This window comes from Saccostrea cucullata, unplaced genomic scaffold (assembly GCF_032062105.1).
Source record: "Saccostrea cucullata isolate Sc308-1 unplaced genomic scaffold, CSIRO_AGI_Scuc_v1 ctg607, whole genome shotgun sequence".
Taxonomy (NCBI): Eukaryota; Metazoa; Mollusca; class Bivalvia; order Ostreida; family Ostreidae; genus Saccostrea; species Saccostrea cuccullata.
This window is the reverse complement of record NW_026933462.1, coordinates 97,094-115,941: the sequence shown is the minus strand read 5'-3', so window position 1 is coordinate 115,941 and position 18,848 is coordinate 97,094. Positions and strand designations below refer to the sequence as shown.

General features: G+C 35.3%; 2 protein-coding genes across 2 annotated transcripts; one reads left to right on the top strand and one right to left on the bottom strand.

The window, feature by feature from the left end:
* Positions 1 to 6,404: 6,404 nt before the first annotated feature.
* On the bottom strand, positions 6,405 to 9,035 carry LOC134238412 (uncharacterized). Its single transcript, XM_062720539.1, has 2 exons — positions 8,896 to 9,035; positions 6,405 to 6,939 (listed from the first exon to the last, which is right to left on the bottom strand). The coding sequence occupies exons 1-2, from the start codon at positions 8,927 to 8,929 to the stop codon at positions 6,560 to 6,562; spliced, it is 414 nt and encodes a 137-aa protein (XP_062576523.1). The 5' UTR covers positions 8,930 to 9,035; the 3' UTR covers positions 6,405 to 6,559.
* A 537-nt stretch (positions 9,036 to 9,572) lies between these two features.
* Positions 9,573 to 18,424, top strand: LOC134238411 (uncharacterized). The gene is made up of 3 exons (XM_062720538.1): positions 9,573 to 9,659; positions 16,044 to 16,140; positions 17,721 to 18,424. Exons 1-3 carry the CDS (start codon positions 9,586 to 9,588, stop codon positions 18,204 to 18,206), a joined length of 657 nt encoding a protein of 218 aa, XP_062576522.1. The 5' UTR covers positions 9,573 to 9,585; the 3' UTR covers positions 18,207 to 18,424.
* Positions 18,425 to 18,848: the final 424 nt, after the last annotated feature.

Below are 18,848 nucleotides of genomic sequence, written 5' to 3'. Positions count from 1 at the left end.
AAACATTAAGCTGCCCTTTAAGTTGACATACAGGATATCAGTGCTTCACAAATACATCTAATTTTTAACGGTAAATAGGTTACATTTGCCGGTGCACTCTTTTCAATGATAATTGAATGCCTCCAGTGACCACAGAGAAAAGAAAACAAGTTACCCAAAATGCCCTTCCTTGCATAATCATTGAATCAGATGTATTTTGAATATGCTGTTTAGCTCATCTAGTCAGAGATCAGAAGAACTTATGCGATAGTAAGGTACCCGTCGTAGATTCAAATCTACTGCGGAATACAGACCAGTCCTTCGGATAAGAACCTACAAAGTCTCGTGTCTTGGTAGTTATTGGCACGAAAAAGATCTCTATGCTCAACTGTCCTGAGTTTTTTGCAGCCCTTCACCGGGCAGTGTTGGCATTATCCATATGAATGAAAAATTTAAACGTAAACAACAAACAAATAAATGTTATGAATATTTTTCTTATTTAGAAAAAAAAACCCTACCTATGAATAGTCCGTTAAATTCCCTAATGGTTTTATCGGCTTCCACATGCAAACAACAATTTCTAGACTCATCTTTCTTGAGCCTTTGTCTGACAAAATCATAGTCGATGAGATTAATATTTACTTTGATAATTCCTGTAACATGCTTTTTGCCGTATTATATCGAACACTCCCATACCCTGCTAGAATTTCATGTATCGCCCGAACACTTAATACATTTAGAAGTTTGCGAACCGTAAGACTATCAATATGGACTTCCGTCAACGACCTCAATTATACATTTGTATAACGAGCACCGAGTTTAAAATGCATTTTCTCATACATGTACAATCGAACAAAAGTTTGAATAAAATAATGCAGCTTTAAAAGGACCCAAAACCATTTCTAATTACTTGCACTCGCACTAATAAAAACACTACTAATCGGTAAAATTCTTAAAATTCGTCTTGCGATGACAAATACCTGTTTGATGTTGAATAAAATAAAATCGCAGATTCAAAATCATTTAGAATGCGGAGCCATATAGATTTTGATTAGAAAGCATTTGCGTCATTTGCTTCCTAATATTTATCATAAGAATTATTAGAATTAATCCTCTTCGTGCTTCGAGCACATAAGGCCTGCACCGATGACCTCCACCTCTGTCTGTCTGCTGACATTGACTGTACCATGCCCCAAGTCTATCCCTAGTCTTTCATTTCTTTTTCTACGGATCGTTGCCATGCCTCCTCTGTTCGCCACCTGTTTCGCTTTCCTGATGTGGAGTCCATCTTAGGCTATACCCTTGGTATATCTGATGATTTCATTCTCATGACATGGCCAATCCATTCTTATCGTTTCTCTTTAAGCTGGTCAGTCGCCCGCGTGGCGCAGTGGTTAGAGGGTCTGCTCTAGAGTCGCGAAGTAAGGAGTCAATCCTTACGTCGCGGGTTCGAATCCCACTGTTGGACGTGGAGACCGGTCCTTCGGATGAGACCGTATAAACCGAGGTCCCGCGTCGCAGTAGGTGCTGGCACGAAAAAGATCCCTCCCTGCTCAATGAACCTAAGTGCCGAGCATAGGACAAAATTTGCAGCTCGCCACCAACAAGTGGTGGCGTCTCCATATGAGTGAAAAATTCTCGAGAGGGACGTTCAACAATATACAATCAATCTTTAAGCTGGTCAGATACGGAGCTGTGTGCGTTCTTTCATACAGTGCCCCATTGCTGATCTTGTTCGGTCAGAAAATGTTGTCAAGAGTATTCTACGGAGACATCTTGTTTGGAAAGTGTTTAGTTTTGAGTGATGTTGTCTGATTTAAACACATTTTATGGAATAAATGAAGAGGATTGGAAAAGTTCTTAAAAAACTCTCTGGTTTATCTCCCTATATGTAACACTATGTCATCAAAACGATACATTAAAATATAATATGTTCAAATTATATGAGTGAATAGCAAGTCAATATAAAATCTACGTGTTTCATCAATAAATTTATGGACAGCAGCAAAATTATCATTAGTTGATACAGGCAAATTTTATCACCCATAATAACATGTTTGTGTCAACTGTAACCAACTCTTTAAGCACAAACAGGTGGTTGGAAAGATTGTTTCTAGCATTTGCATAATTTTTACAAGAAAAAAAAAGATAATTAAACATCTTCATATATTCCACATGAACAAAGAGGACTGCTGATAATATGATCATTAAGTAAACAGTTCTGTCTTAGTTAATTAAGTATAAATTATGTGTATAGGGTTTGCCAAAAGAAATATACTTCGGCGGATTGATAATTTTTGTACAAGCTCGTAAGTCTTTACGGAATGAATTAATTGAAATATCTTCTCTTGTTTCTAATTTTAATACGTTCCCATACTTTACAGCACAAATGGCCTTTTGAACAGTTCTAATCTATATCTTGGAATAACAAACTGTCTATATTGCAGGTATTGTATTTTGATACATTTTCGTGCTTGTTTGTTTCAATATTAATCAAATATTTAGTGACAAACCCTTTATGAATTTTGAACAGAGTAGTCATTTTTGCAATATAGCGCTTTAATATTGAAGTTTCCCAACCGTTTCTGAAGAAAGGATTTCAGTAGATGCAAAACAAGGAAGTCCTGTGATGTAGTGTCACCTTCCAGGACTCAGATCCATCTAGTAGGACTCCAATGACACTTGTTTTGAATATCCTTATTTTGGTTCGGATGATTGAAGATTTCCAGATGTTCTTGCCGACAAAGGTTGCACAGAATTTTGAAATTCTATGTTCAATGTCCATGGTGGAAACCCCATTGTCTGTGATATGAAATTATCTAAATCTTCTATTCTGTTGTTCTAATATTTGTTATACCCCCGCTCCGAAGGAGAGGGGGGTATAGTGTTTTACCCTTGTGTGTCTGTCTGTCTCCCGTAACAAATACTTGGTTGCAGTTTTATCAGCAACTACTCGATGCAGATACTTGAAATTTTAGCCATTCTTTGCTGAGGCATGCCATATTGTGGGATTCATTTTTGTGCAGATCCGATGTCAACTCTCCGTTTATCCGTGCGTCTGTCAATACGGTACATAAAAAAATCGTCATCATTAAAGTCATCATTTCGTAAATTCTATGGTCGATACAATGACCTTGTCAGCAAATACAATTTATCATTGAATGAAATGCTGACTGACGTTTTTCATACCAATTGTTAGTCCATTATTTATACACTGAATTGACCACGGATTTTTTCCGTTATTTCCTGATTATGACAACGAGCACACGGCGGGTGTGACCGGTCGGCAGGGGATGCTCACTCCTCCATGGCACCTGATCCCACCTCTGATGTTTCGGAGGTCCGTGTTTGCTCTGCTCTTATTTTGTATATTTGTTTAATGGACGTTGAGATTGAATACTGTTCGTTATTTCCATATCCTTCGTAATTTTCTTAGCAACTATTCATGTCAACTTCCTGTTTGACTGTGCATCTGACTGTACCACACATAAAAAAAATTCGTCACGGTTTTTTCAGCAACTACCATCGCAAATGCTTGAATTTTTTGCACATTCTATGCTGAGGCATGTCTTATGGTGGTATTCATTTTTGTGCAAATCCGATGTCAAACTCCTGTTAATCTGTGCCTCTGTCCGTTACTGAACTTTGTTTGCACATATTAACACGATAGTGTATATATTAGAGCGGGGGTATTACTAGTGAGCATTGACTCACATACTTCATGTTGATACTGTTTTATGATTGTAAAGGTATTAAGTCAAAAGGTTTTATTAATTGAATATGTTCCGAAGTTTTTGAATGTCGGATTGGAGTAAGACAAGGGGAGGATTTTTACCTTAACTGGTGTTTTTTTTTTTTCAAAAAAAAAACCTCGAAAGAGAACTGAATATATACTTACATCCTATTGTTTTATGGAATATATGTAGATAGTGAACATTATTCAAGCTCAATCGTCCATTTAACTTAATAACAAATCAGGTGCAGAGCAAACACGGACCTCTAAAACATCAGAGGTGGGATCAGGTGCCATGGAGAAACATACCCAGCGGACTGGTCACACCCGTCGTGTGCTCCTTGTAATGATCGGGTTAATAATGGAAAAAGAACTAATTGACAATTCGGAGTGAAAATATATTACAGAACTGGAAAATATGTTAACTGCAATTAAATTGGCGATGAATTTTATTACAAACTTGAATATATACTAAAGAATCTATGAAGAACTCGAAGAGTTCTGTATTTGCCAAAACCAGATGTCGAAAAGAAAATGCTACAGGCATGGAAAATAATCGTATAAAAAAAATATATGTACAGTAATTACGTTATATATTTAAAAGAGAGACTACTGATGATCAAGAGTTGTGCTTCATAGAATTTTTAGCCTATTCACTCCATTCGGTAAAAATGGAAACAGTCATGGAAGATAACCCGAAATTTTGAAATGTTATCGGTTTCAATAATGAAGTTGCTTCCATTTAAAGAGAAAATGTCAATATTGTTTTTATTTTTTCAAAAGTAATGCCAGCACAGACTTCTACCATAGTGTTAGCGCATTTGTTGCATAAAAAATAGTTTCGTTTCGGAGGTTCGTGTTTGCTCTGCTCCTATTTGGTATTGTTTTATGGACTTTTGAGCTTGAATACTGTTCGTTAAATGAAAGCAAATGCAAGGTACATGTAGTTAAAAATTATCTGTAAAGACTAATAAATATTGGAGTTTTTCAGTCTCCAGTGAAAACCACTGAATTTTTTCTCTTGTGAGGGTTTTTCATCTTCTTGATTAGAAGATGATTATTCAGCTCCAACCATTAGAGAAAACAGTCAATTATTTATTAAATACGTATCGGCTATGTAAACTTGATGAAAGGGGCAAATAAGGAAACTATTACCATAACAGTTATACGCCAGTGAACAGGTATTATGTATCATTTAGTTTATATTTTATTCATTTTTTGTTTTAAAAGCTTTGCTAAGCTGTAGTCCACAATTTTGTTTTGTAAAACCATACATAGAGACGACGAACAGTGGGTGATCTAAAAAAAAAAAAAAACTACAATCAAATTTGTAAACAGAATATAAAAAAACGGACCCATAGAAATTCGAAAGGAACGGTGCTAATAGGAAGAGGACCACCCCCTGTTGACCTTCAAACCCGCCGTAAGCCTCTTGTATTGATTAGGTAGATGGAGTTTTCTATTAAATACTAGTATACAACAGTGTACTAAGTGGCCTAAAACAAAAGCCTAACAATCGGTATGAAACACATAAGCCAAATTATGACCTAATGAAACATATGCATGGAGATAACAAACAGTGTTCAAGATCAAAAGTCCATAAAACAATACAATCATCCTCACATTGTCAAGGGTTTGTGATTTCTCGAACTCCACACAAAGTGGAGTTCTAGAAATCACAAACCCTTGACATTGTAAGGATGCAATACAATATGATGGGGGTATATTCAGTAATAGGGTGATTATAACGACTATTAAATTTACGAAATGCTGACTTTAAACAAGGTTATTAAAATCCCTGTAACATCAACTTGTCTGACAGTAACTTTCCTCATTGATCGCACTCAGAGTATATTCCTGAGTATATTGTATGTGAAGAGGTATAAATAAAATTTACATATGCGGGTGGTAGCCCAATAAGGAAATTGATAAAAAGCTTGAGTTTGTCATATATTTAACTATTTTGGGGTTTTCGGCTAAAGTCAGTAAAATATGGCACATTTGGCAAACACTGCGGTGTCTTTAATTTTAAGTTCATTGCCATTATTTGAATGGAAGAAACTACTTTAAATTGATACCGTTGATATATTCTGAGTTAAAGACCTTTACGAGTGTTTTTCCTCCCTTGAAAAAGTTTTTAAATGACTCTGTTTGATAAGAATCTAAAACATTATCGGCAAAAAGTGAGTAAAATAAATCAAATCGAAATTCCAGCTGTTTTTTCTTTGGAAAACCTAGTCTCTGAGACTACATTAATAATGCTAGCTTGGAATTCCAGCATCCCTTCAATATGAATTTCGGAGTAAATGTATAGGATAAGATTGATTTTTAAGAAAGTAATTTCATTGACGACTAATCACAAGATATGACGAAACTCACAAAAACATTACTTGAAACGAGACTTGATAGTCATGTTTCATCAACTTCGTCAATAATTAACCTTGTTTTAGAAATCGTTCATACGTAGAGTATGCTCTTGCAGATCGAATCAACTGAGAAATATAAACCTCATAGGCAGGTGAAAATGGTATATTGCTGCTTTGGTGAGGGAAGTTGATGATAGAAAAGTTGAAGTTGAATCAATTTAATCATAACGCTTGGCTGTTTTAGATGAAATTAGATTACCATGATTAAAGTCTTTTTCTAGTAAAATATCAAATATGAAACAGATGAAAAAGCAATTCTATAAATCTATAACTGAACATATAAATTATTTGTTTTTATTAAATTGTATTTTGTTTTACAACCAGAGAAAAAATGTTTGCAAATATTATAAATGTATATAGAATATGCATAGTTCACGTGCATAAAATCGAGAAAAAAAGCAGAGATGATAAGAGTTATCTTCTAACAAAGGTTCCTCTTGAGGGTCCTGAAATATTGAGGCAGGGAAATCAGGTCGAGAACCACGATTCCCCCAAACACAAACGCCATGAAAGCCACTCCGATCATCCCCACGTTTTTAGCGGAGGGCCTGACGTCAGTGGCGCTGACTTTACGGGCCTTGACGGCAGGTATCTCCTTTTTCTGGACCTCGAGCAGACTCTTCATCGTATTCAGCTCTTTTTCCAGCATCACCAGCAGCTGCTCCTGAGTCTTGTTGATGTAGGGGTTAGAAGCGTTGTTAAAGGACTCGATCTTGTCCATGTACTCACAGTCGCAGTCACACATCTCATCTGGTCCCGCCGTAGTGGTTTCGGCTTCGCTACATACCAGGCAAACGCACCCTAGGAAATATGTCTGATTTTAAAATATCATTCGATATGAAATTTATATTTGTAAGTCCTTGTTAAAACCTTTTTTAAAAAATTCCTCCGCTTTCGATGAAAGTGGGGGGATATTAATTTGGTTCTGTATGTCCGTCCGTCTTCCTCAAACACTTTCGTTTCCGCAGGATATCTGAAGAAGCCTTTGAAATTTAACAATGGAATTTAATCACAGGCACTTGTTTCGATAATAAATTTTTACACAAGGTATCTAACTCCGAATTACACGGAGTACCCCCTCCTGCAGAATCGCATTCATTTACATTTTCAAAGGAATTACACTTACAAACTATTGATATGTATGTCCTCTAATATCTACACAATCATATGTTGCATGCTTGAAAAGTGGGAGAGTATATAGTAATCGAGATTTCCGTCCGTCCGTCCGTCTGTTATGCTTTATTTCTTATCCGCAACTCCTCTTATACTACTGAGTGAAATTTAATGAAACTTTCACAGAATCTTTATTACATATTGCCATTGTGCACCTCCTATTTTACTCTTTTATTCGACACGTATTTTAGGTTTCCCATAGCAAAACATGGACATTGCCATTATATGTTTATCTATGACGTCACATGTAGAAGCTTCTGGATAACATTTGATAGGACGAGTTATTCCTCTTTACACATTACCGTAAAACAATATATAGTAACACATGGACATTATGGGAGGCGGGGGGGGGGGGGAGGGGGTATCATTTAGTGAGCTCATTGCTCACAGTACCTTTAGTTTTCTTTAGCGTCACAACTCTACTCGCCGGATGGAAAAGTCGAACTCAACCATAAAACGGTATGTGCTAATCTCGGACAACGAGCAAAATTATAAAATGAGTGGATTTAAAAATTCAATTCTAGTGTTTTAATATTGCAGCGAATAAATAGAACTTGTTTACGTCTGATTTTTCCTGAAAACATTTCCATGTTTATCTGATCTAATTTTAGAGACAGATTTTTAGCCAATCAAAGTCCTTGTGGGGGATCAGCACAATCATACCGTTTCATGGTTGAGTCTTTTCCACTCGGCGAGCAGAGTTTTCACGTTGTTAACGTAGACAAACGAAAGCAAAGACATGCATGCTTTATATGGTTGTATAAGATAATATATTGTAGAAGACAATGATAATAAACAGATTACCAGTGCGTTTCATCTGAAAATGTAAATGAGTGCGCTTCTGAGGAGGGGGGTACGATTGTTATAGTTCGATACTTTGTGTTATTATTTTTACTCATGGTTTAAAAATTTATTACCAAAACAAGTGCCTGTGAATTTAATATAACAACTAATCGTGACCTTAGAAAGAACCTTATTGATTTTAAGGTCAAGGGTAAAGAAAAAAAAAACTTTTTGTATGTGAAATTTTCATTTCCAAGCGATATCCGAAGAGGCTTTTGCAATGAAATTTTATACTATAACTCCCTACAGCCCGCCCCTCTTAAAGTGTCCCGTCTACCCACCCATCGACCCTTCTAGATCTGCACATGCTTTTCTTTTTTTTTCTTCAGAGATGGACACAAAATCTCTGAATTAGCTTGTTCATACTCTTACAGGCCTAGTGCTAAATGTAGGTTATTTCATGCAGGCTTACTCTTTATTCTACTGATTAATACAATATTAACTCTAAAACTTTTAAAATAGTTTGAGGCTCATTCAACATTAAAACATACGGTTTAAGGAAATCATAATAATATTAATAATCAAGAAAAAAGTCAGACATACTTTTTCTACGAAAACCGGAAGGCTCATTTTTGAAAATATAAAAAAAATCAACTCGTCATGTAACTAGATACATAGAGAGATGCACCACGAACTCGTACTAATGAGTTATAATAATCATATATTTTTTTAAAATATAAATTGTCCTGGTTTCCTTTTCGTCATTTTATATAATTAATCAAATGATTACGTTTTACTTACATATGATACACAGCAGGACTAATTTCTTATCCATCGTACAATGTGTTCGGGGAGAGAATATTCAGACAGATGTTATTTTGACTCTCGATTAAAGTATATGAGACAGCAATCAATGCATTTATTGATCTTTGCTTGAATTTTCAATAATTCAGGGTGTTTTGCTCTGAAAACTGAAAAGCTAAGATGAATTTTTTATTTATGATCAAAAAATCAATTTGTTGGTAAAAAACAGCCTATTTACGTTTCCAGCATTATATGGAAAATAAAACCTCATTAATAAATCAGCATCGTGCTATACCAGCATTAAATGTGAATTAAATTAATATTGTTAACAAACAATTTGTCAGTGAAAAGATGACCTGCACAATTCTAACAAACAGATTTTCAAAAAGATCGGTTGAAGACGGAACTTAAGTTTTTTTTTTTTTTTTTTTTTTTTACGGATAAGATAATTTACTCGTTTTAATTGAATTCCAAAATAATCTATTTAATTCAATCTTGATCATCAATCAGAATTTTAGCTACATATATCGGCTATCATTTTCGACCAAATAGGTTTTTTTTTACAAGACTAGTATTCTAATTCGATAAGAATATTTATTATTATTCATTGTTAGACAAACCACAGTAAAACTAAGATCCGCCAAGGTTTATCTTAGTTAATAAAAGTGGGTTAGAAATTAGGTCGCCATGTCATCCGAGGAGAGACTTAAAACATTTACCTCACTTGGAAAGAAAGTGATGGCGGTAGGGCGAAATTACAGGTAATGCATTTGCTCCGAAAGACCACATGAACTTCACTTTAATGTTAGCACAGGTGCAGATTTAGTGTCATACTGTTATAAAATTAATGGGCAGTAACTCCCATTCATGGTTTTAAAAGCGTTGCTGTTATATAGAGACAGTGTTGACAAGTTCATTCTGCTATTGTAGAGAGACGGGGTTGGAGAAGGTATTGTCGCATTTATTGAAATGTGACGTCGTGGTCTGTAGCGTTGCTTATTTTAGGGAATGAAAGTTAAAAAGAGGAAGTAAATACTCTTCACAAGAAATCATATTTTGACGCTTTTATCGAGATCTCGTAGATTTTAAAGGCACAAGCTATTTTCCCAATTCATGAAATGCACACATATTCACACTCACATGGTTTTGTTTTTTGCTCTAAATACTGTTATTATACCTATTGAGCTTGTGAGATTGGCTTAAACTTTACCAACTATTAATTCTTTTATTATGTTCCCCAAACGGAGTTTGGGAACATATTGTTTTTACTCGGTTTCTTATTATGTTCCCCAAACGGAGTTTGGGAACATATTGTTTTTACTCGGTTTCTTATTATTATTATTATTATTAAGGTCTTCCGTCTCCAACGGAAGACCTTATTGTTTTCGTTCGGTTTCTTTTTCTCTATTATTATTATTATTATTATTATTATTCTTTTTTTTTCTTACCGATTTTGTGCACGCGAGTTCTCGGAAACGGCTTGGTCGATTTTCACGAAACTTTCAGATCTGATAGATATTGGTCTGAACCTTATTGGAAATTTTTTATATGTACGTCGTCACTTCCGGTCGTGAGATATGGACGATTTACTGATTTTCAGAGGGTCAGCTTGTCCTGGCAATCACTAAAAAACGAATGAAGATATTGACTTGAGATTTTCAGTGAAGGTAGAGGAAGGATATCTGCATTGCTTTTTTGAGTCTATATTTTTCTAACGCAAAAAGTGTTGAAGCTTTCTTGAGCTCATTATTATTATTGTTTTTCTGACCATCTAATTTTGTGCACGCGATTTCTCGAAAACAACTGGATGGATTTTCATGAAATTTGCAGGAACAATGTGTTTTTATCGGAAGTTATTTAATCCAAGAGATTTTTTTGGAAATTCCTTTTTGGTGCCAAGTTACGGACAATTTTCTGATTTTAAAATGACATTTTGTTCGCGAATAATCTCAAGAACGGTAAAAGATATCACTGTGAAACTCTCAGGGATTATAGATCGTGATAAGTACTATCCAAGACGCGATCTTTTGTACGTCGTCTCTACTTCCTGTCGTAACGGCATGCAAAGAAAAAAAGTCGAATTTTTCAACTTTTTTGTTTTCCAATATTTTAAAATTATATTAGTATGGCTGATAGAAACATATCTCATTAGGCTGAATATGTAATTTGTTTGTAAAATGATAAATTCAAACTCGAGATATTAACATTCAAAAATATGAAGCGGGATCAAAATGGCGGCGGTCTTTGTCAATTCCGACATTTCGCAATAGGGGTTTACAGAGGCAGCCAAGCGTTTGCTTGAACGAAAGTTACATAAGGAACAATGAAATTTGTAAGGATACTTGGATTGTCACGTCGTAGGTTCGTTGCAATTCTGCGCCAAACTTCATTTATAATCCAAGGTCTCCTTACAAGTCTTCTTTAATTGGTTTTGGTTGGTTCTCAAAGTAGAAATAGAAAAGAATTAATGTGCAAATTGAGTACAATATCTACTATCTTTTGTTTTGCATCACTGAAACACATAACTTAAATCATAGTTATAATTAATAGTTTTTCAAGAAACAAGATATATAGTAAGCACGAAACGTGACCACTGATTTCCCATGCACACTTGTGTCATATTAAACTAATAGAAAGGACAACTGTTACAATAAGAAAACATTTTTTAAAGATAACTATTTTTCAGAGACCTTTAAATTAACCTCTATAAATTTTTTTTTCTCAATGCAAGTTATTGAACATAATGGAATCTTATTCCTTGACCCACGTAGGACGATCGAGGAATTTTTTCGGTGAAACATACCACCTTTTTCATGAAAGTGTAGGTAATCGGAATGGTCCACTTTCGTGATTAAGAAGAATTCTTGTGCTTTTTGACATTTTTATCCTATTAATGTTATTATCCCAACACAGGTCGTATACAACGAGATATCGGACGGAAGACCTACTCGTTGCTCGCAACGAGATCGCATCTAGTTATTATTATTATTCTTTTTTTTCTTCTTTGTTCTCCGGTACTTTTTTTGTCCGCGAGTGTTCTCAGAAACTGTTCACCCAACTAAGTTAAAACCTTTTTAGGGTTAATAGGTGTCAAGTGTAGGTGTGCACAATGAAGGTCATTTTGCGTGCATACGCATGCACGTGCGTGCGCGTGAAATGAGTGAAATGACTGATATACTTATTATAGCCATAACTTTTACATTTTTTATTTAAATGCTTTGAAACTCATTCTGTAAGGATATATTAATAGTCTAGATAATATGACATGGTCAAATTAGCACGAACTCACGTGCATGCACGTGCGCTTCCCTCTGATTGGCTGAAACAAAGATTTCAATATCTCTTTTGTTTTTTGACGAAATGCTTTGAAATTTTAAACATAGTCATGCATTAGGATATACTACAATATAATATATAGCAGGTATCATGAAAACACGCGCATGCAAGTGCGCTGCAATCTGATTGTCTGAAACATGAAATAGCTATAACTCCGTTGATTTTCAACCAAACAGGATGGGATTTAGAACATAGATAGACATAGTGGATTCCTACAAAAAGGTAAGGTCATCATGCACATGCATGCACGTGCATGCACGTGAGATGGGTAAAATCAAAAATACACTTGATGAAGCGTATTTTTTAATACTTTTGGATTAAATGCTTTATTATTTTATTATATTAATGTATATAGATAGTGTAGACAAGAGAATATGGTCATTACGCACATATTTACATGTGCACGCGTGGAAATGCTAAAATTTGAATATACTCGGTATACTTCAGGGAAACGTTGTTAAAGTGTAAAATGCATAGAGTTTGTCGTTTTTAATGAAGCTTAAAGGGAGTATGGCACCAAAAGGGAGTTGGGGAGCGTTTGGGGAACATCTGTAACGGTTCCCGTTACAATTAGCCCTAGTTATTATTATTAAGGTCTTCCGTCTTCACGGAAGACCTTATAGTTATTGCTCTGTTTCTTATTATTATTATTATTATTATTTTTCTGACACGATTTCTCGACAACTACTGGATAGAATTACATGAAATTTTCAGGAAAGATGTGTTGTAAGATACGTTTGAAAGTTCCAAGACAGTTTTTGGAAATTCCTCTCTGGTGCCAAGTTTTGGACCATTTTCCTGATTTTAAAACGACATTTTGTCCACAATTAAACTCAAAAACGGTGAAAGATATCAATGTGAAACTTTCAGAGTTTATAGATGATGATCAATACTTTCCAGGACGCAACTTTTCATTCGTCGTCAGTACTTCCTGTCGCTACCGGAAGCCTATTCAAAAAGTCCAAATTTTCAACTTTCTTTGTTTTTCAATATTTTTCATTCATTTTTGGAATATTAATAGAGACACTTCTATTGATGATTACTATATAAGTTGTTTTAATATTGGTTAATCTGAACTCTAGATATTAATATTTGAAAATCTGAAGCGGGCCCAAGATGGCGGCTGTCTCTGTCAACTCCGACATTTCGCGAGTAGGGGCTTATGGAGGCAGCTGAGCGTTATTAAACCATTCTGACATAACTTGAAAGGATACATGAAATGCAAAAAACTACTTGGACTCTCACGTAGTAGTACGTTGCAATTCAGTGTCAATCTTAAAAAACTTAATTTCCGTTTCACTGCTTTAGTGTTACTGCCTACTGGGCTAGATACGATATGTAATGTGTACAATGTGTTAAATATACTTTCCTAATGCCGAAATAAAGTAAAGGTGATAAGAATGTTTTATTTAATTAATTACATTGAAGCTATTGTGCCTCTTTAAAAGATAGTACAAAGAAAAGGTGCGAATATTTACGCGTGGCGTTTGACACGAAATTATGAATAGTGGCCCGCCTTTTATGATTCTTAGACAGGTGTACTGTTGCAAAAGTATACACAAATATATTTAAAGCAGTATTCCCAATAGCTAAATGGTTCGCGCGTTGGGGAGAAAAGAGAAAAAAGGCGCATTCACGTTGGCGACCTGGATTCACTCCTCCTTGTGATCAAAATTTTGAATCACTTTTTAGCTCGATTTTACAAGTTTTTTTTCCTGAATCGGACGGAAGACCTCTCGTTGCTCGCAACGAGATCGTATCTAGTTATTATTCTTTTTTTTCTTCTTTGTTCTCCGGTACTTTTTTGTCCGCGAGTGTTCTCAGAAACTGTTCACCCAACTAAGCTAAAACCTTTTTAGGGTTAATAGGTGTGTAGTGTATGTGTGCGGAACGAAGGTCATTTTGCGCGCATACGCCTGCACGTGCGTGCGCGTGAAATGAGTGAAATGACCGATATACTTAATATCGCTATAACTTTTACATTTTTTAATTAAATGATTTGAAACTCATTATATAAAGATATATAAATAGTGTAGATAATATGACACTGTCAAATTAGCACGAACTCACGCGCATGCACGTGCACTTCGCTCTGATTGGCTGAAACAAAAATCTCAATATCTTTTCTGTTTTTTGACGAAATAATATGAAATTTAAAATATAGGCATACTTTAGGATGTTCTACAATATTATGTATAAAAATCGTCATGAAAACACGCGCATGCACGTGCGCTGCAATCTGATTGGCTTAAACTTTAAATGGCTATAACTCCCTTGTTTTTCAACCAAACAGCATGGGATTTAGAATATAGACAAACATAATGGACTCCTAGAAGAAGGTATGGTCATCATGAACATTCTTGCACGAGCATGAACGTGCGCTTCGTTCTGATTGGCTGAAACAAAAATCTCAATATCTTTTTTGTTTTTTGACGAAATGCTATGAAATCTAAAGTATATAAATACTTCAGGATGTACTACAATATGATATATAACAATTGTCGTGAAAACACGCGCATGCACGTGTGCTGCAATCTTATTGGCTAAAATTGTAAATGGCTATAACTCCCTTGTTTTTCAACCAAACAGGATGGGATTTAGAACATAGACAGACATAATAGACTCCTACAAGAAGGTATAGTCCTCATGCACGTGCATGCACGTGCGTGCATGTGAAATCGGTAATATTAAAATACACTTAAATGAGTGTATTTCCTAATACTTCTGGATTAATTGATTTGTTATTAAGTATATTAAAATATATATATATAGTGTAGACAAGATGATGTGGTCATTACGCACATGCATTCAGATGAGCACGCGTGCAATGCTAAAATTTAAATATATTTTGTATTCTTCTGGGAAAACGCTGTTTAAGTCTAAATGCATAAAGTGTGTCTTACTTAATAGCGCTTACAGGGAATACGGCACTCAAATGGAGTTGGGGAGCGTTTGGGGAACATCTGTAACGGTCCCCGTTACAATTAGCCCTAGTTAACATTAAAATTATCTACTTAATTTTCAGAAAGCTTGTAACATGTATGATAGGTAAGAAAACCTAAGTTTGATCAAATGAAATTATAACTAAAGATAACGAACAGCGATTGATCTAAAAACAACCGATGCTAACCTAGGAACAAGGCATAAATCCCGGATCTCTGGAAATTCCAGTCTGGCTCGTATCGTGGAGGAATAAACATCCCCTATCCACACGCGAGTTGATCGGATATACACTGTAAGGATAAAACCATGGTAGGATTTAATATGAAAACAACAGCCTAGCAATGTGTATGAAATATACAAATTGAAATACGACCTAATGTTAGGGTTTCTTTACAAAAGAATCATATAACGACCATATAATATACAAGATGTTGACTTTAAACTTGTCCATGAGTATGTCCTTGCTTTTATCATTATGAAACTTAATGGTCAGTAATTTGCCTGGGGTTAAAAATTGATTGTACTCACTCAGAACATGTCCTTGAGTATAGAATAAGTGTAGACGTAAGCATGCGCATCATGGAATATCAAGTGTAGTGCTACATAAAAGTGGGAATATTAGCTGATATCAGCTAAATTTTTTTCATACAGTTTTAGTTGATCCTTACCGTCTATATAGTCAGTATCCAAATATGAAGCATAAAACGGGGTTTCTGAAATAAAGTAAATGTATGGCAAGCCTGTGGTAGTTTTCTTCAACTACTCAGCATGTTAAATGTAACATTACTTACAAATACAAGTACTTACTTGAACTGAATAAATTAAGGAATTAGATTCTATGGAAGTTTTTTTGTTGTTTTATTTAGAGCCCTGGCGGCAGAACAGGGAAATCCAATACCCGAGAAACCGATCGTCTTCATGAAACCTACGTCATCTTTCATAACAGAGGGACAGTCAATAAAGGTAAATTAATCATCAATGTTTCTTTTAAAAAGCGTTTCATCTTCACTTACGCAGGTATTATATGTTTTCAAATTAAAATATATATATAGATCAAGTCCTATCACTTTAATCTGTCGAAAGATGAATCATATTTTCATTACCTCAGAAATTCATTTCTTGTTCTGTGGTATCAAACTTTTAAAAATATTTATCTGTATTGTTAACATGTGAGTTATAATTCATTTCATCTCTAGATTTAAACTTAGTTTGAAGAAAAAAATCTCATATATATTGATAAGTTATTTGTTTTATTTCAGTGAATATATTAACAAGTTCGCTTAGGGGACGACCATTTGATCCTGAGGGGGGGGGGGGGGGGGCTGGCAAATTTTTTTGAGACGGATTATTTATTTTCATGCCTGTCGAGGACAGATAATTTATTTTCAAGATTATCAAGGACAGATTATTTATTTTCTTCTATGTCTTACCGCACCTTGATCAATTGATTCTAAAAAGACTAATCATTTATATACAGGATTTGGGGAGGGGACAGGTATAACTTTGTTTAGGCAAGAGGTCTGGGGCCGCTGTAAGGGCTCCAGTGGGTCCTGGGCGAAGCCCTGGTGGAGGCCAAGGGAGTACATCCCACCCCCACCCTGCCCACCCCCGACGCTCTTGGGGTTTCATGTATTTTAAGAGTAAAACCACGCACTATTATAGTGGTATTGGTTATTATGAACCAAAGTATCACATAATCAATACTGGTCATACCGTACTTTGAATGAAGTATTCAGTTCAGGAAGCAAAGCCACCTGAAGCTCTTGGGTTTTTCAATATGTATAAGAGTAAAACTTTTGTAGGAATTGGTTAGATGTGTACCAAAGTATGACATTATTAAGTTATATCATACTTTGAATGAAAAGGGCCCAGGGGGTGAAGCCCCCTGAAGCTCTTGGGTTTTTGTGTATTTTAAGAGTAAAACTAGGCACAAAAATATTGGTATTGTCCCAAAGTATGGCATTATTATTATTATTCGTATCATACTTTGAAATTTTAAGGGATGGCCTGGGGTCGTAGACATGTACGTCCCCCATAAATCCGCCAGTGTATATTTTGTATTAATTTATCTGGAAAGTATAATTATTCGACAAGAAAATTTATCTTTAATGGTGTATAAGAATTGGTTTGTATTTAAAGTAACTGTTATTCATCACACCTACTAAGTGCACATTGTCATGTTGATAATCTGACTTAAGTATCCAGTCTGGTAATCTGATTTTAAATACTATATTTGGTTCTAAAATGGCGAGCGAAGCGAGCCAAAAAATTTTTTGAATTGAAGACTTTTGAGATTAAATTACACGTAAATAAAAAAGGTATTTTTACAATATTTAATTATCAGAAGTCAAGGTCAGATTATTTATTTTCTCTGTAGTGGAGGACAGATTATTTATTTTCAACATTTTCAGGGACAGATTATTTATTTCCAAAATCTGCCAGGCCCCCCCCCCCCCCTCAGAATCAAATGGTCGTCCCCTTACAATGAATCTACGTGAGAGCGAAATTTATGTGTTTACTTTTTCTTTAAATTTTTTTTGAAGATTCCGTTGGGATGTGAACGCTTGTATTTCGAAGTGGAGCTAGGAGTAATCATAAGCCGCAGATGTTCGAACGTCAAGGAACAAGAAGTAGATAACTATATTGGAGGATATTGTCTGGTTCTAGATATGACAGCACAGGATTTTCAAGTAGAAGCTAAAGCCAAAGGACATCCCTGGTGCTTGGCTAAAGGTTTCGATACGGCGTGTCCAGTCAGTGCATTCATCCCGAAGCCTATGATAAGAGATTATAACGACATTGAACTGTGGTTAAAAGTCAATGATGTCACGAAACAGAGGAGCAGTACCAGTGACATGATATTTAGTATTCCCCACGTGATCAGTTACGTAAGCAGTTACATCACACTGGGGGAGGGTGACGTTGTCATCACAGGTTCGCCTGCTGGTGCCGGTCCGGTTCAAGCAGGAGAACTAATCGAAGCCGGTCTTGCTGATGTTATGTCCATGAAGTTCCCAGTAATTGTTTGACTCAAATTAAAACACCATCATTTAAGCTTGCAATATAAAGTATCATTATTAAATCTAAATGTTGATCTAATTAGAGTAACCACCCGTGGTCCGAACAAAAAGTTTAAAAGGTTCAGCAAAGCAGTTAATTGATGTGTTTGAAAGTAATAAAACATGCAGATAGAAACAGCAACAACAAAATAGCTAAAATTTAAATTCATTGCAATCCCGAGTTTAACTTTTTTTTTTAGCTCTACTGGTCAGAGACCAGAAGAGCTTATGCGATAGTAATGCGTCCGGCGTCCGTCCGTCTGTCCGTCTGTCTGTCCGTCTGTCTGTAAACAATTTTTTAAATTGCTACTCCTCCTACAGTTTTGATCTGATTTCAATATAACTTGGCACACAAGTAGACTACACTAAGATACATAATTCTGTGTATCGGTTTTTGATTTCGATGAACGGTGTTGCCGTGGTTACTAAAAATAGAAATTTCTGTAAAATTCTTTTAAAATGCTACTCCTCCTACAATTTTGGACTGATTTCAATATAACTTGACAAACAAGTAGACTACACTAAGATACATAATTCTGTGTATCGGTTTTTGATTTCGATGAACGGTGTTGCCGTGGTTACTAAAAATAGAAATTTCTGTGAAATTCTTTT